We start from the raw sequence: 19,180 nt of genomic DNA, 5'->3' as shown, positions 1-19,180 counted from the left end.
GGCCAACTCCTGCATTGAGCATCTGCCCCCTGGTGGTCAGTGCTCAGCATAGCTACTGGTCGTTTTGCTGTTTGGTAGATTTGCATATTAGCCTTTTATTATATAGGATTGTTCTCATTTTTTTTCCACAATAATTTTGTTTAAATAATACAATAGTCAATATTTAAACAGTATTTCATTGAACCAAGCTTGATCTTGGAATCCTAAAGAGTCTTAGTTAGTTGTGCATGTGCAAAAAGGCATTTTCCACTCCTTCATTTTCTACCATAAGATTGATAAGCATATAAAATGAATCTTTAGTGACTGGTAATAAACTGCATGAAGATTGATATCATTGAATAAAAAAACGTAAATCTTAAATGCAAGGAGAACGTATATAATTTATTTGTGAGAGAGAATTCCTAACAGAAACCTATTCTGAACCTTATAAATAAGTATAATACATGACATTTTGGAACTTATATTTTCATATGTTATTACCAATTTCAGCCAATGAAAATATTCCTTTAGACATTTCAAAAGAAGATGTAATATAAAATCTGTCATGAACATTATTGAACATAAATAGGAAAATACAGAAAGTAGATCTTTCCTGATTAAAGATTGGATAAACATTGTAGAATTCTTATATTAGGGTTTTTTTTTTTGTTGTTATTAGAACATGTTCAATTTAATCTAAATCTAATTCTAATCCTAGAACATCTTTAATGTAAGTTAAATACAAAGCCCTTTTTGCTTTTTTACTTGACACAAATTTTGTTCTATAGAAATTTTCTGTTGATTCCAAGGAAAGTTTGGATTATACATAGAGAAGTGAAATTCTTATTTAATAAAATGCCTATATTTCTTCAACTGCTTGCTTAATTACTTATTAAATAAATACTATAAGTGGTTATGAAATTCTTGTGTGGGAAGTATGCAAATTTAAAATAAAAATTATATCACTATATTAAAAATGTTATTTCAAAATTTCATTCTTGCTTAATTTTGTATGTCATTGAAAATGGTAATTATTTTAATATTTTTTGGGGAAACTACTATTTTATAAAGGCTTTTTTTATTTAACAGAAAGACTGCAACATTAGTCAAAGAAAACAAACATTTTATTTTTTATTTAATAATAAATCATTTTCCCTCCCATTTAATGCTATCTTAACTGGTTCCTTTTTCTTTTCTTTCAACAGGCTGAGTTAAATGACCCCACAGATCCTTTCACTAGAGTTTCATCAAATGCAGGGGATGAAATTTTCTCCAAATATATAGGATGGAGAGTTGCCAACATCCTTTCCAAACTACTCTTCCCCTCCGCTGATATTCTTCCTTTGAAAAAACCATTGATAAAACCGCATAAAACTAAATATCTGTATAAAAAGCAAGATGCTATGAAGAAGAAAGTTCTACATTTTACTGTAAGGTAAAGTAAAGCACTATTCAAAATAGTGCTGTTATTCTAACACATTATATTTCAAAGTCATAGAAATTATTTATAATCATGTGCCACATTATTTAACTCAGTTTCTTTTTTTTAATTCACATTTTGGCTCTAGCACCACCTAGGTATTCTATCAAGAGCAAGTATTCCCTTCTCAAAAAGGGAATTATTTGATTATTTAAAATAGGTATTATTATAAAATATAAATCAATGTTTTAATAAAGTGAAATCTTCCCTCCCATCACTGACCTTCATTTGCCTAGTTTACCCCCCACCTCCACTTATCATTAATTGCTTGTGAATCATTCCAGGTTCTATACAATCTAAATATAAGAAATTATAAGTAAATTTTAATTTTTTTCTCAATTTTTACATGAAAGTTGGTATAGTAAACATCTGTTGCATTTTTCACTTAACTTCATTTCTTAGAGAACTTTCTATGCCAGTACATAGAGCATTTTATCATTATTATTTTTTAATCAGTTATGATATTTTCCTTAGTAAGGATGCACTACAATTTATTGAACCAGCTGCCTTTTGGTTGGCATTTGGTTGTTTTTTGATTGTCTACTACTACAGACTACCACAAAAGTAAACTTTCACATAGATATATTTTTCAATGTGGAATAATTGCCTGTGAGATGAATTCTCAGAAGTATAACTGCTGTGTCAGAAGGCAGATGCCTTTGTAACATGGGTAGATATTTCCAAATTGCCTTTTAGTGGAGTTGTGCAAATTTAATATATCTTAGTGCCCGTCAATATATGAGACTGCCTAGTTTTTCTTTAGTATTTCCAACAGATGATGTTGACAACTTTGGGTTTTGACATTCTGAAAAGTATAGTTTCCAGAAGTAGCTTTCATTTTTGTTTTTCTTAAGATGAGTGTTTCAAACACCTTTTATATGTTAAAGCCTTTTGTTTTTTCTTTATATGGGAATAACTCGTACTTATTTTGTCCATTTTTCTGTTGTGTTTTTGTCTTTTCTCTTCTCTGCTTTGCAAGAACTATTTGCCTATTAATCAATATGTCTTTTTGTTTACGGTTAGAATTACAAATGTTTATTTTTTGCACCATTTTAAATTTATCTTTAAATTTTGTTTATAACATTTTGTTGCCATCTTTCTACATAATAACATTTATCAAGTTTCACTATGGTTTTAAGCATGTTTTAGATTAAAAATTTGTCACACTGTCTCCTGGTACTTTTAAGGACTCATTTTGAACATTTTAATCATTGGTCTAATGGAAGGGTTTTGTTGTTTTTGGTGTGAGGGATTGCTCTATGTGACCACTCAATTGTCCCAGCAATATTTATTGTCATCTATCTTTTTTCAATATTTTTATTTTAATTGCTATCTTAATTAAAAACTAAATTCCAACTTATTTTTTCTATGTTCTAAAATAATTTCAGTAATTTAAATTATCTACTGTCAAACTTTGGTAGAATTCCCTCTTAGACTATCAGTACCTTATGCTTCTTCTAAGGGTAGCTCTTTGTCAAATTTTTCCATTTTATATGGGTATTGGCAAGGTTGTTATTCAGTCATAATGTGCAAGAACAGCTAGATTAAGTTCTTATTTTTTGAGGCTCTTGCCATACAATTATTTGGAATGTCAATCCTGAATGCCAGCCTCTTTTGAACTTTCTCTTTCTTCTTAAGTCAATTTTAGCATATTATGCTTTCATCGAATATTATTTATTTCACTCCATTTTTCAGAATTTACCTAGCCATAATTGAACAAAGTAGTGTCTTAAGATTCCTTTCATTCTCTCTGTTTCTGTTGTTATTGTCCTCTTAGCCAATTGTTATTCTGTAAATTTACATTTTGTCCCTTTATTTTCCTTCATTCATTTATTGTTTTATCTATTTTATATTATTTTTTTCAATAAACCAGATTTTGGATTCTAACTCATGTATGTTCTTATGTCTATTAATCTGTTACTGCTTCTATCCTTTGATCTATTTTGTGGTTGATTTTCTAATTTCTTGAAAGAGATGCTAAATCATTTGGAAAATTTTTTTTTAGCCTTTGTTTAAATCATTATGTGAGTTCCCAAATCATGGGTCTGTTGCTGCCCAATTATTGCAGGTATAATTATTGGATGGAGCAAGATTAGTAGGCAGGCTTTTCTTTTGTGCAGAGTCAACAGAAAAATAAACATGCTTGAGGGGAATTTTTAAATAGATGTAAGCATTAAAAAATTTTTTTTTTAAATCAATGAGGAAGATTTGTAAATTTGTGATTAAGTATCACACAGCCTGCACTTTAGTAGTCTCAGGTACAGAAGTAAACATTTAAAAATATTCTTCAGCATATATTATAAATATTTATAAAATTGCAATATGTCTGCCTGGTCAGTGTGGCTCAGTGGTTAAGCATCAATCCATGAACCAAGATGTCACCAGTTTGATTCCTGGTCAGGGCACATGCCCATTGCGGGCTCGATCCCCAGTTGGGGGCATGCAGGAAGCAGCTGATTGGTGATGTTTCTCTCATCATTGATGTTTCTATATCTTTATCCCTCTCTCTCTAAAAATAAAAACACATAAAAAATTGCAATGTGATCAAGGTACAATGGAAATGCCAGCTTTAAATGTCATGGCTATTGAGATTTACTTTAGAGTCCCCAAATGCCTCCTGTCTATTCTTAAGGGATTACAGACATCGAAGAAAAATCAATCTGGAACCACAATGAGAGGACACTGAAAGAGTGCACTTTGGTTTCTCATCATGGTCAGTTAAAGGAAGGGAAGAAAGAAACTAGAAAAATAAAAGAAATTAGATTTTGACAAAAGGAGTTTAAACAAACAGCAAGGGAAAGAGACAGATGGTGATGAATGGTGCTTGCTGGGACATAGAAAGGAAAGATAGAGAGAGAAAAGGAGACATACTGGGAGTGCTTAAAATAGTAGAATAGAGCAATAAAAACTATAAGTAGAGAGAAAGATGAGAGAGACCAAAAGGAAAGGGAGAAGATATAAGAGGAAAGTCAGACACACTGAGGATGAAAGGTAAAAATAGAGGGGTATGCACAGGGCCTTGGAGTATGAGAAGAGAATATGCAAACTCAGAGAAGAGACAAAAAGGAGCAGTAGGGTTAAGACCCAAAGAAACCTATAGGCTTTTAAAGATTATTAAAAAGCTTCTCATCAGAGCCTATAGTTCATTACCTAAATGATAAGCATTCATCACTGAGTAAATATTTGAATAAGTATTATCTCCTTATCCATTTCCTCACTGCTCATAATGAGCCCTAGCAATTAAGCTTAGAGTCCCAGGCTCACATGAGAAACTCCCAGGGGTACAGCAGCCTGGGCATCTCTAGCGGAAGCTCCCATGGCGACTCTCACATTTATGCTGTAGTGCATGTGGACAGTGCCCCCTGGAGTGTGCACATTTCCAGGTGCAGTCTGGTGCAAACTAATCTCTGGGTACAAAGAGGTGATTGGAGTAAGGCTATAGCTCAATGACATCAAGACAAAGTTAGGTCAGGCCTAGTCTCTATTGTCTATTAAGGGTATGGGATAGTCCAGCCAGTATGTCTCAATGGTTGAGCATTGACCTAGGAACCAGGAAGTCATGGTTCATTTTCCAGGCAGGGCACATGCCTGGTTGTGGAGCCTGCAGGAGGCAGCTAATCAATGATTCTCTCATCATTGATGTTTCTATCTCTCTCTTCCTCTCCCTGCCTCTCTGAAATCAATAAAAAAATATATATTTTAAAAAGGGTATGGGATATCCCTGTTTTTTAAAAAGTTGTTGGAAAGCAAGCTTAAATGTAAGCTATGCATTGAAAAAAAAAAGAAGCCACTGGTTCACTAAACAATAGTGGAAAATTTTCTTTTTTGCTTGGTCCTCCATCTACTCAACAGCCTTATAGCTAACTCATTTTGTTAATTCTCCACCTCCCATGTCCAAGTCCACAAACTGGAATTAATACAATTAATGAACATCTGAGCATATTGAAGTGCATAGGTAAAGCACAAAGACATAATATACATCCCTTTGTATGTTAAGTTCTTTTTCACCTCTTAAAGGTCTTCATGCATAGGGTCATATCACCAATTCTTCGTCAAGTATTCCTAGGAATCTCTACTTTGTGTTTTCAACCAATAGCAATGTGAAAGCCTACAAGAAGGCCAACATTTAAGGACTCCTACAGAATATAGGGCACATTTAAGAGGTAGGTGTAAAGAAAATTTAAAATGGGATTCCTTATTGCCTTAGAGCACTAAAGTATACTTATTTCAGGGTGAAGATCTGAAAATTTACTAGTAAAAAGAAAATGGGAGCTTGCTTTTTCAAGGGTGGCAGAATGCTTCCCTTATTAATGAAGCATCTGCTACATCGCATGACCTATAATTTTCTCCAAAAACATTTTTTTCTTACTTGTGTTTCTAGCCTATAAAATTCTTTGAAAGCAGGAATTCTGTCTTTTATATGTTCATAAACATATATTTTGCTCTGAATGACTTGAAGATTTTACTTCTTTTCTTTATAAAATTTTTCAAAAGAAAATGTATTATTTTGCTTCTGTACATTGAATTTTTGGGTTTTGCTTTAAGTTAATGCACCATGCTGCTGGGTACATGCTCTTTTTGCCCCTCAGCAGTTCTTTCAAAATGAAAAAATCATTATGGTTCTTTACTATATCATAAAAGCTGCAGCCAAAAAAACAGGCATATAATACTTGTACTTCAAAGCATAGTATTTTCCTTTCCTCTCTTTGTCAGTAAAACTATCTTAAATTTACCTTAAGGCTGAGATTCAGGACCCTGAAGACCAAATTTTCAAAAATTAGTTGCCATATCTATACTTTTTGGTCATATAGCCTCTGAGGTTTCTTAAGTGTATTTTCTAAGATTATACTTTGAATTGCTAAAAACTCACAAACAATTACTTTTTTGCACATATGTAAAGACTAGGAGAATATTAGCTTAAAACTTTATCTCTTATCATGCTTAGTTTGCTGGAAATTTTATGTTGGAAGACTTCATTCGTAAGACCAGCACCTGGAAGAGAGCCCAGGTGAAACTAGCAAGAATGGACTGAAAACATCTGTTGTCATTTAGGCAGGAAATTTTACATGACTGACTTCATAAACAGGATGGATGAATCCAAGGTTACTGCACATCCTCTGCATCTTCCTTTATAAAATGAGCTAATTCTCAAGTGATAGAACTAGGTGTAACCAACATTTGCTGAATGGAGACAGGGTAGGGGAAGGTTAATACCACTACATCCCAGGAGAGAGGTTAAACTCAGGCTTTATTGCAGAGACCTATTGGCAGCAAAAAGAGGTGCATGATCCTCATTTCTCATCTCACTGAAGTGCACTGGAGTGGTGGGAAGCAATTGGACAGTCAGTGTATTTTTGTGGGAAGAGACACTGTCCAACTGCTACTGTCTGTGTACTGCAATTTAAGTGTGAAAAAGACCTTGGGCTCAGTTGCCACGCTATCTGAAGTTGGGGATCAGCTGGACTGGGGATGCTAGAAATGTCAGCTTCCCCAAATCTGGAGTCATTGAGACGTGCTCCTAGAAGGCCACTGGACTCCTTGGGAAGTTGGGTTTGGGAGAAACTCTGCCAAATTGGAGACTCTTAAGACCCCTAGATTTGTGCACCAGTGGGGTCCCTCAACCTGGCCTGGGCCTTCTCACAATCTGGGACCCCTTGGGGGATATAGGACTGCCAGTTTCGGGCCTGGCCTGTGGGGATCGGGCTGAAACCGGCAGTCCGACATCCCCAACATATGTAGTAGTACTCGAAGGGACAGGAGGTCAGGGAGGAGCCCGAGTCCAGGCCAGGGCCGTGCCCCTCCTGCTCATCCCGGCTCCACTACACCTGCCACCACCGCCTCTCGGTAGTGCTGCCACAGAGGTGGGAGAGGCTTGCGCTGCCACAGCAGCACTCACAGCTGTGAGCCTGGTGTCTGGCACCCATTTATCAGCTGAGTGGTGCTCCAGCTGTGGGAGCACACTGACCACCAGGGGGCAGCTCCTGCATTGAGCATCTGCCCTCTGGTAGTCAGTGCTCATCATAGCTACTGGCCAGTTGTCCGGTCACTTAGGCTTTTATATATATACTAGAGGCCCGGTGCACAAAAATTTGTGCACTCGGGGGCAGGGGGCCCCTCAGCCCGGCCTGTGCCTTCTTGCAGTCTGGGACCCCTCGGGGGTGACCACTTGCTGGCTTAGGCCTGCTCACAGGGAATTGGGCTTAAGATGGCAATCAGACAGCCCTCTGGCAGCCCGGCAGCCCTCGGGGATGTCCATTTGCCAGCGGGGAGCAGACCTAAGCTGTAGTCGGACATCCTTAGCGCTGCTGAGGAGGCAGGAGAGGCTCCCACTACCACCGCTGTACTGGCTTGTGGCTGAGCAGAGCTCCCCCCTGTGAGAGTGCACTGACCACCAGAGGGCAGCTCCTGCATTGAGCATCTGCCCCCTGGTGGTTAGTGTGTGTCATAGTGACCAGTGATTCCCAGTCTTTCTGCTGTTAGGGTCAGTTTGCATATTATCCTTTTACTATATAGGATAGAGGCCTGGTGCACAGGTGGGGGCCAGCTGGTTTGCCCTGAAGGGTGATCCGGATCAGGGTGGGGATCCCGCTTGGGTGCCTGGCCATCCTTGATGATGGGCTGATGGCTGTTTGCAGCTGGTCACAACCCCTTCAGGGTGGGGGTCCCCACTGGGGTGCCTGGCCAGTCTGGGTGAGGGGCTGGGGGCCGTTTTCAGGCTGGCGGGCGACTGAAGCTCCCAGTCTCTTTTTTTTATTCTGGGATTTATTTACCTTCTATAGCTGTCACTGGAGTTGAGAGCTGGCTCCAGCTCTGAGGCCTGTCTCCAGCTCTGAGGCCGCGGCTGGCTGAAAGCAGGTATCTGGGGTTTGTTTAGCTTCTATAATTGAAACATTGTTGCTTTCAGAGCTCAGAGCCGGGCCGTGGCAGGCAGGGAACCTTGGCTTCCTCCATCACTGGAGCAAGCAAGCCTCATGTTCACTTCAGCTGCGTGGCTGCCGGCCACCATCTTTGTTGGCAGTTAATTTGCACATCCTGCTGATTAGGTAATGGGAAGTGTAGCGGAGGTATGGTCAATTACCATTTTTGTCTATTATTAGATAGGATACTAGAGGCCCATTGCACAAAGATTTGCACAATAGGCCTTCCTTCCCCTGGCTGCCGGCACCGGTTTTCCTCCAGCACCCAGGACCCAGGCCTTTGGTCTGGCCACAGCAGAGAAGCCAAGCCTTGAGGCTAGGCTTCTCCACTCCAGCTGCAACAAGGCTTGGCTTCTCTGCTCCAGCCACAGTGAGGCTTGGCTTCTCCGCTGTGGCCACAGTGGAAAAGCCAAGCCTCTTCAGTCTTCAGTCTTCAGTCGTCTTCAGTATTCACTTGGGCCGGAGCCTTTAGTCTTTGCTCCATGCCTGCCTATGCAAATTAACCCTCCATCTTTGTTGGGCTAATTTGCATACTCATCCTTATTGGCTGGTGGGCATAGAAGAGTGATGACCAATTTACATATTTCTCTTTTATTAGTGCAGATATATATGTGTGTGTATCTATATATACATATATATGTATATATATATATATATATATGTATATATATAATTGTATATAATAAAAGGCTAATATGCAAATTGTCCCCCTTGACCAGGAGTTCGACTGGGAGTTCAACCAGCGGGTGGGGCCAACTGGCCAACTGCCCGTGGGTCCCCCCTCTCCCAACAGCCCCACCTCCGGCTGGCCCAGCCTGATTGGTCCCAATCAGGATGGTCCGGCTGGACCCCACCCATGCATGAATTCATGCACCGGGCCTCTAGTATACTATAATTTAAGTTAATATGTTATATTAAATTATACACATATTCAGGGTGGAGCAAAAGTAGGTTTACAGTTGTGAGTACATGAAAGTTTATTCTTGTATTATTATTTATTACTTATTGTATTATTTTCCATATAAACAACTGTAAACCTACTTTGTATTATATATAATTATATAAATTATATATGTCACATATATTATATATATATGTATATAATATAATATGTATATTATATATATATACACATAGAGGGATTTAAAATGGAAAGTTTCAAATAATTCTTGGATTTTTAAAAAGTTGGTTACATCATCAACTCAGATCAATCATTTGAAGTGTTAAAACTTCTAGAGATTGAAGTGATATTGCAAGTGAAATCCAATTGCCAGTGACAGAACCATGCTTCATATATCCATTTCCAATACATGATTCAGTTTGCCTGCAGTCTTGCCTTAGAGACAGGTCAATCCCATCTATCTTCTAATGTCTCCTATCCTCTTCTGCCTTTCCACTGGAGCCTTAGTCTGAACTAGAAATCTAGGTGTGATCGATGGGCCCATACCTTTAGCTGATGCTTTTAATATAGTGACTTTATGCTTTTAAGATAGGAGTCTAGCTTCAATATGACCATTAACCCTAGGAGTTCTTCATTCATAGTGACATGATGCAATGCACTCTTAAACTGCATAGTTATGAAATAAACTGGGTAAGATGTAAAAACATGCTATGTTTTATTTTATTTTTTTTAATATATATTTCTTTTTAAAAAATATATTTTATTGATTTTTTACAGAGAGGAAGGGAGAGGGACAGAGAGTTAGAAACATCGATGAGAGAGAAACATCGATCAGCTGCCTCCTGCACACCCCCCACTGGGGATGAGTCCGCAACCAAGGTACATGCCCTTGATCGGAATCAAACCTGGGACCCTTCAGTCTGCAGGCCGACGCTCTATCCACTGAGCCAAACTGGTCAGGGCTATATATATTTCTTTATTGATTCAGAGAGGAAGGGAGAAGGAGAGATTGAAACATCAATGATGAGAGAGAATCATTGATCGGCTGCCTCCTGCATACCCCCTACTGGGGATCGAGCTCGCAACCCAGGCAGGTGCCCTTAGCCAGAATTGAACCTGGGACCCCTCAGTCCGCAGGCTGACGCTCTATCTACTGAGCCAAGCCGGCTAGGGCAACATGCTATGTTTTAAATACAGATCAATGAGAATCAAAATGATAGCCCTATGGAAGACAAAAATTGTGCAACCAAAACCAAAACCAATATCTATGTTTTTCTGTTGTTTTTCATGTGTACTATGCTCTTTCAAAGAAAAGGGCAACGTTCAGCTTGTGATGAAATGCATTTGTAGTGGTTGGCAAACATGTATTAACTGCTTAACTGGAATGTAAACTTGGATATGACATTAATCAAATGATATACCCTCCCAAATTTCTAGGCTCTCGGGAAATATTAAGTGAGTTAGTTAAAGGATTTAATCTTCTCCCATTTCTACATGTTTCCTTGATAAGATCAAATACCTGATCAGACATATGAATTCTTTGAAAACTTTAGTGCCCAGGGCAGGTACTTTCTATCCACCTTTCAGAGCAAATGGTTCTCCTCCACTAACCCAGCCTGTCCTAGAACATCTCTTACTATGGCTTTGAATGAGAGGCAGAAGACAGAACCGCTACTACAGGTGGTTTAGTCCTTTAGTAAGCATTACCTAAACATCTCTATGGGCAGGCACTGTGCTAGGCAGTGGGAATATAAAGACAAATAAACCATGCTCAGGTGTGATTGATGGTTCTTGTCCAGAACTACTGCTTTTATCTTTAGCATACTGGTTTTCTACCATAAAATAATTTGGGACTTTGCACCCAGTTTTCTTTTTTTTTCATATTCATTTATCTAATCATTATTAATTGAGTGCCTACTATAAGTAAATAAGGTGAGGTACTATGAAATAAAATGTCTCAGATAAAATAGTGAATAAAAATAGTTATTTTTCCTTCCCAACCAAGTGTCTGAGATAGGTGTTAATTAAAACCACACAAATACATGTGAAAATCACAAATATATGTGTTAAGTCTCCACAATGATAAGTGCTATGAAAGAGTGTGACATCGTATATAAATAATGATGTGTCCTGAGGGAAGGAGGTATATGGTGTTATGAAGACATGAACTTGGGAGGGGGGCTCAAGTATGCTAAACAGAAGGGCACAGTATGTGTCAAGATCACATGGTAAAAGAAATCATGGAGCATTTAATCCCAGGGAGATTAGGTTGGAGAGGCGGTCAGGGTTTTCAACTTTATCTTAGAAGGCACTGATTGTGTTTTATGTGTTAGAGAGAGGAGTGAACAGAGAAGGGTGTTTGTACATTTATATATTTGAGGTTGTGACATGATCATAGGTGTGAAGTACCTTAGCTAAATGACCTTGGGAAAGTTGCTTAACTTCTCTAAACCAAATTGGCTTTGTCTATAAAATGAGGTAATGATAGCACATTTCCTGTTAGGTTCTTATGAGAAATTAATGAAGTAGTCAATTAAAAGTGCTTATTCCAGTACCTGGCACAGAATGAGCACAAAATTATTATTATTATATTAATAAATATATGATAGCATAATTATAAATAATTTAATAAATATATTGACCTATTAATCAGTACAATAATTATCTCATTATTAGTATATCATAATCATCTTCACTCTTGCCATTACTGGCTTTATTATGTATGGAAAGTACATAGGATGCTATTGAAATATAGCATGGCTGGTGGCAATAGAAATGGAAAAAAGGCAGATGAATTCCATATATTTGAAAGAAAAATCAGCAGAATTTGATGATTATTAGATATGAAAAAGTGATAGGAGGTGAGGAGAGAAGAATCTCTTTTCCAGGCAGCTAGTCCAATAGTGGTGCCATTCAGTTGGGGGGAGAGGAAGATGTGGTTGGGGATAGGGGAAGATTGTGGGTTTGGTTTTGGACATGTTGAATTTGAAGGTGCTTTTGAGTTCTTTAAGTGGTGATTTCAAGTAGGCAGTGAGTTTCACAGTTCTGTCAACAGGGAAGAAGTCTGAATAAAGGTGGTAACTGAAGTCATGGGCACAAGCAGCAGTGCCTTGGTGAAGAACATCAAATGATGTGAGAGGTGAGCCATGGGCAGAATTTTAAGGAAAAACACTATTCAATGTCTGGAAAAAGGAGAATGTTATAGCAAAACAAACAAAAAACTTTAAGAACAGCTGAAGACATAGAAAATCCAAGAGGATTTATAACAACTTGAGAAAATTTATAAAAATTTGTTACAATTATAAAATATGTGTCTAAAATTTTAAAGTGTATGTAGATGTTAATTCAAGGAAAGATAAGGGAGACTATCCTAAAGAATCTATTGAATCCTTCTCTTTGAATATCTCTGGTCAGTACTTTCTGCTCATTGCACAAAAAATGCAAATGCAAGTGACAAAATAATTGCAGAGAGCATACTTCCAAGGAAATTTTAGTATCTGTCTGCCTAATGGGGAAAAATTGCCAAACCAGTACATGAAGCTCTCTAAGTTCATAGACAACATCCAGTGGATGGAAGTATGGTATCCTGTATATTACATATGCATATCTATGTACACACAATAGAAATGAATTTCCATCCTTTAATGAGACATTTGCATGTATCAAAATACCAAGAAATCATGAGGGCAGATTATCACTTAGAAGCAAAAACTCAGTAACTTTCCTAGTTATTTCACAAGCTTACAGGCCTCAAAAAAATGTACTAGCCTTTCCAATTTTTAAAAAGATTTGTTAATGACATACTGATATCATTAACAATGGCACAGTGTATCTCTCCTACCAGTCTATCCAACAAAAAAGGCACAGAGATATGCACTTAAGGGATTAATTTCTCCCCATGACACTTTTAGGCCCCCTATTTACTTCATGTCCTCCATTTTCATTTAAGAAAATAAAACTCAGCCCAAACCAGTCTATGTGAAAATGTTTATGCCAATGGCTGCTGTGAAACTGGAGATCTCAGAGCGAGTTCAAAACGTGTGCCTAACAGGCTTCAGGTGTTTTGCAATATAGAGCCCAGTGAGGAATATCATAACCATTCTCCTGGAACGTGATGGAAGATACCATCAGGAGAAAGAGAGATGCTACCAGGATGTATAAAAACTGTGTGACACATCTGCATGTGTCCATGCATGTCTTCCTTATCTCCAAACTATATTGCTGCTGCATGTCTGAACTTTGCACACTTGTTTATATATTTAGCATGTGCTTCATATGTGTCTTTTCCCCAAAAACTTTAATTTTCACATTCTAAATCCTCTTTTCATTTGGGATTTTTTTCTTTAACCTTCCACCCTCTTTTTAAAAAGGTGCATCCACATCCAACACTAATCATGCCTTATATTTTTAATAAATTGTCATATCGATTTATCACTCTGAACAGCTTCAACTTTCAGTGCCAACTCTGTCACTGTAATATAAGATCAGTAATTGCTAAGCATTTATCATACCTGAAGTGATATGTCATTAAATTCTTGGCTGCTCACAATAGTTCACTAACCTGAGTCTTGTCGAGCTAGAACTAATGTTGAGTGGTCCCCTTTCTGTGTTTTATTTTCTACATAAAGCAGTCAAAGGAAAAAAGCTGTCCTTAGCATTGTAATTTTACTAAAACATTTATATAAGCAAACCGATATTGTCACACAGAAGTCTAAGCACATCTGTCTAACAAGTCAACCACCCATTAATATATGGATATTAAGCAAGAAGAGCTAGTGATAAGTGTACCATAGCCCCCAAAAAGTCATGTGTAGTAATTTCACTAGCTTCTTTTTTTAAAATATATTTTTAGTTATTTCAGAGAGGAAGGGATAGGGAGAGAGAGATAGAAATATCAGTGATGAAAGAATCATTGATCTGCTGCCTCCTGCATGTCTCCTACTGAGGATCGAGCCCCTAACCTGGGCATGCGCCCTGACCATAAATCACACCATGACCTCCTAGTTGATGCTCAACCACTGAGCAACACCAGCTGGGCTCACTAGCTTCTTTTATTGCTTGGCTATGTTGCAGCCAACAGTGATTTTCAGGAGTTCCTCTCTAAAGGCCAAGCATTAAAACAAATCTGACATACTCATCCTCACAAATTCCCAAATGCCTATTGGTCTTATTCCCATAATGCTTACCTACTGTCCCTGTAATAAAATATGGGAAGAAAGACAATAGACAGTGAATTCCACTGGGCACTCAGACAACCTCCATACCCAGCAGGGAGAGAAGAGCCTGTGAAGTGACACAGCCCATGGACTTAGGTGGGGCAATTAACCCCACTTTGAGAACCCAGCCAGTGTTAATATTCTATATATTGGCCTCTGAGGCGTACTGGTCAAGTATGCATTGGATTAACTCAGGCTGAAGACTTTCCAGGTTTATTTTCAGCATACCAAAGTATCTCATCAGCGGTTGTGAAATTGTGGAGGAGGTAGGGGAGCAGTGGAAATGGCAAAAGAAGTGACGGAAACAATAACTGAACAAGCTTGGGAATCCCAAAATCTACCAGCAAGACCCTCTACTTCATATTGGAAAATCTACCGACATTTCTGTATTCATCCTACCTATACTCAGTTATCACATAGCACTTGCTGTCACAGAATTCTAAACATAGCTGGCCAAAGAACCAACTATATGTTAAACATACTGATACCAAGCAGGGAGAGATTCTGGCTAGTGCATGCATAGAAAAGAAAAAAAAATGCAGAAAATAATTTACAAATTTCCTTTTCCCTCTCTTGTTCAATTCCATATTTTACTCTATATTTAATCTCAATGTTATGAAAATCTTCAAATTCTGAATGCTAGAATATCCAGAATATCCATTAATATTACACATAGGTCCAGATAGGACTGGCCAGTAGTATTACTGTAAATTCTTCCACTCCTGACTTAGTAAGCAGTCATCTTAACCCTTTAATCCTGCATTTCAGAGTTTTGTTGCCAGTAGGTCAGATCTATTCGAGAGTATGATAAAGTGACAGACCCAAGGTAGTAGTAATGTGTCTGGAAAATATAAAAATATATATAATTGTTTTTTGGGGGAGGATGTATATACATAAAAGTACATATTTAGGAAATAATATATTTAAATAAATGGAAGCACTAAGGGAGTTTCTCAAGATGACATTTTCTCTTGCTTTCCATGGTCAGGGATGCATCTAATCCAACCATGACTCAACAGGGTTTTAATTATCAGGAATGGAAATTATTCAGCATTCATATACTCTGTTGCTGAATAAGCCTCACTGTCAGACAGCTATTCCATATCTTTTACCTTTAATTGTGACTATATGTTACTGCATGAATGAGAATTGGACAAGAAGGCAGTTAATTTGATTGATGTAGACAGCTGAAGTGGGTAATTCAGACCCCTGAAACTCCCTTTAGGACTTGAATGATCCTATTTGGCTGTCTCAGTGAGTCCCAACAGTGTGCTAATTACCATATTTTCCCTTCAGTATGTGGACAACCACCTCTAAAACTGTTTTCTCAGCCCACTTGCATTTATATTTTGTTGGGGACTATAGAATTATATTCAAGTTCAAGTAGATTTTTTAAAAGTAAGTAGACTGAATATGAGGGAAAAAGAGCTTTCACACAAAAAAGTACAAAAAATTAAAAGACAGAAACACATAACTGCTGCCACAACAACCATAATTAAGTTTGGTAAAAATAAAATTCCATTTAACACCCACTGATATCTGTAAGGTGTAGTAGAAAATAAATTTCTAGACTTTATATAACTGGGACCACAAAAGATTACTATGGTTGGCAGTGTGTTGGAAGAAAAAACAGATTACTATTAGATAGTCCCTAACGGTGAAACTAGCCCAGAACAGTACACACCTTCTATGTTTTAATGATAAAGAAATTTAAGAAATTAGGTGTGCAAGTCTGATTTAGTCATGCAAATTGTACTAATCAGGTCCCTCTCATTCTTCCTTCCCTCATTACCACTTCCCATCCCCTGCTCATATTCTGGTAGACATTTCAATGGAATAAAAAAAGGAGAATTGTTCTGTTTTCTATAATTTTGTGAATCTAAGCATGCCTGTTTGAGAACATAAGGGGTACTGAAGACCTAATGTTCCACTATGGCCACTGTGAACAATTCAGGTTAGCAGATCATGTTGCTTCCCTTCCTTTTCTTTTTTAACCGCCATGATCACTGCTAGGACTTGTTCTTGCCTAAGCGCTGGGGAGTTCACTACAACTGTGAGGAGGCCAACTAGTCAGAGTTGTCACCAGTTGCAAGAGCCATTTCCATGGGAGAGCCATAGGAGTCATTTGGTCCAATGCCCTTCTTGTATATGAGGAAAATAAGATTTCATAAGGTTACATAGGAGATATGGAGCAAAGATTGCAGCCTTGGATAAGAACCTGCGATTTCCTTACTCCCTATATGGTTTCATATTTGAACACCTCAAATTCTCAGAGATGTGGCAATACTCTACTAGTTGAAATAAAGTCTTTTCAAAGGGCACATTGATAGGAATTAACTAAAATTTTATTAACTTTTCTGAGCTAAAATCTTTAGGATTTCTTGTGTGAAAATTGTCTAGTCAATTTATGTAGCAAGTTTTGTGTTATTTTCGATGCTACAGCTATGCTTTCCTGTATTCCAGCATTATCATCTCTTTTTAAAAGCCCAGAATTTTAATATTCTAAGGAATAACTTTCCTCTACTCAAGCAGCTATTTTAAAAAGTGTGCTCAATATTTTATTTTTTTCCTGATTGGTCTTTTATAGCTCTCCGTCTCAAAGGAGACTTTTAATAAAGATAGTAAAAGGTCCACATTATAAGATGAAAACTAGTACAAAAACAACAATAAATTAAAATGGCACTGTCTAAAGTGACTATTATATTTAAAGATAGAATAATAGCTATTTTCATTTATAGATGCACAATAAATCCTGTTTCATTCTCACAAGTTGCCTGATTGTATACTGCCAAGATATTCAAAGGAATGCATTGCATGACTTGCAAACGACAAATGGAGAGGGAAAGAAAAAAAAAACCCAACCCATATCAAGGATCAATTATCCAATGTTCTTATACAATTTTAAGGGTCAGTTCCTTGGGTATAGAAGACTCAAGGGAATCATTTCCCTCTAAAAGAAGTCACACAGCTCATTCATGCATAGTCATTTGCCAACAACGCAGATTAATGTTCTTAAAGCAGAAGATAAGGTGAACAAGAACATTTGCTGAGCATTCAGCAGCAAAATTTAGGGCCTGCTCTGTATTTTTGAAGTATAGGACTCCAAGAATGGGCTTGTTGAGAAGAATAAAGATCTTGACCAAATTTGACCTGTAGAATTCAACATAGGTAAACCTGATCAAATAAGGCTTTGGGTGTATATGTCTGAAGCAAATGGGTGAAAAGTAGTATAAATTATTCAATTTAAGTTAGTGAGGTTCACAATGATACCCATTTTTATGTTGGACCCTTAGGAGCCTAATTTTCCCTTGAATTCTGTGCTCAGATAAACAACCACTGACATTTTTTTCCTTCTTGATGGTCTGACAAGACCCCAAACTTAACATATCCAAAGTTTAAGTCAGTTCTCTCTGACCCAAACCTGCCCATTCCACTATTTTCTCAGTAAATGGAAAATTCATCTATTAACTCAGACCTTGAAACCATATTTGTCTCTATTTCACTCACATTCCATGTTCAATCACTCAATCTACCAGACAATCCTGTTGTATTTACCTTCAAAATATCTCAAAATTTTTCACCATATCCACTGTTTCAACCTGATTCAAAAAAGAAGAAAGCAAATTGTCATTTGGGACAGCACAGTTTAGCTGTGGAAGCTACACTTGCAATAATGGTAGAATTAATAGGACACTAACAATAGCTGGAATCTCTATTGTAGATCAGGCACCTCGCTAAGCACTAAAGATCTAGTAAATCAGGTAAATATGCTTCTCACCTTCACATAGTTTATAATCTAAAACAGAGGTCAGATCAATCAGAAAGCAAATGAGGTAATTACAGATTATATAAAATCCCATGAGTGAAATTAACTGGGCAAAAAGATGGAAAGCAATTGATATCTTTGATACAGATGAAGTCTGACTAATTTGAAAGTAGTATTAGACATGGGATGAAGAAAAGGATGATGTATGAGTAGTCCTTCGAGGTTATTGCTAGCATCTTCCACTTGGTGATTATACCTTACCTCAGTTGATCCTCAAAATAACCCTATAGAATCAGTATGATTATTGCCTGCATTTTCCGTATCAGAATGTGATGTTCAGAGAGGTAAGAAATTGAATTAAGTTCATTTAGTTAGTACTTATGACCCAAGTCCAAATTTTCTGATTGCAAATCCCATGCGTTTTTCACTACACTGTGCAGCAGCTCCTAATTTCAGGCATCCTGGGGGCTGGGGGTTTGGGGTGGGGAGGGAGGGAAGAAAGTAGTTGGAGGATTCCACTTTAGACAGTCAGGAAAGATCTCAGTGATTAGGGGCAGAGACCCGCTGCAGGAGAATGAGCGTGCTTTTTAAAAAATGTAGGCAGAGGGAACAGTGAATGCAAGGCCCAGGGGAAGAGAAGAACTCACCCTGTGTGGTAACTAAAAAGGTCAGTGTGGCTGCAAGAATAGTGAGTAAGGGTAAAGTAAGAGGAGGTGAAGTTGTTACTGAAGCCAGACCTCAAAGACTGTAAATCCAGATAAGGAATTTCAGTTTTATTATTGTGCAAAAGGAAGTCATTGGAAGGTTTTAAACAGATGAAGCACAGAGCCCATTTACCTTTTAAAGAGGAGAAGTTGGTCTGAAGCTAAAGGCTGAAATTTCAGTCTGTACCTACAGCTGCATTGTTTGGTCAGAGTTTCA

At 37.6% G+C, this 19,180-nt stretch overlaps 1 protein-coding gene across 1 annotated transcript in view; it reads left to right on the top strand.

The window, feature by feature from the left end:
- TMEM232 (transmembrane protein 232) overlaps window positions 1-19,180 on the top strand; it is a 153,744-nt gene that overhangs the window by 71,935 nt on the left and 62,629 nt on the right. Inside the window, exon 11 of the mRNA XM_036308333.1 lies at window positions 1,185-1,414. Within this exon, the coding sequence (XP_036164226.1) occupies window positions 1,185-1,414 (230 nt within the window). The remainder of the gene's footprint in view (window positions 1-1,184; window positions 1,415-19,180) is intronic.

This window comes from Myotis myotis, unplaced genomic scaffold (assembly GCF_014108235.1).
Source record: "Myotis myotis isolate mMyoMyo1 unplaced genomic scaffold, mMyoMyo1.p scaffold_m19_p_5, whole genome shotgun sequence".
NCBI lineage: Eukaryota > Metazoa > Chordata > Mammalia > Chiroptera > Vespertilionidae > Myotis > Myotis myotis.
Note: the sequence above shows the minus strand (reverse complement) of the source record. Positions and strands in the feature narration are given on the sequence as shown.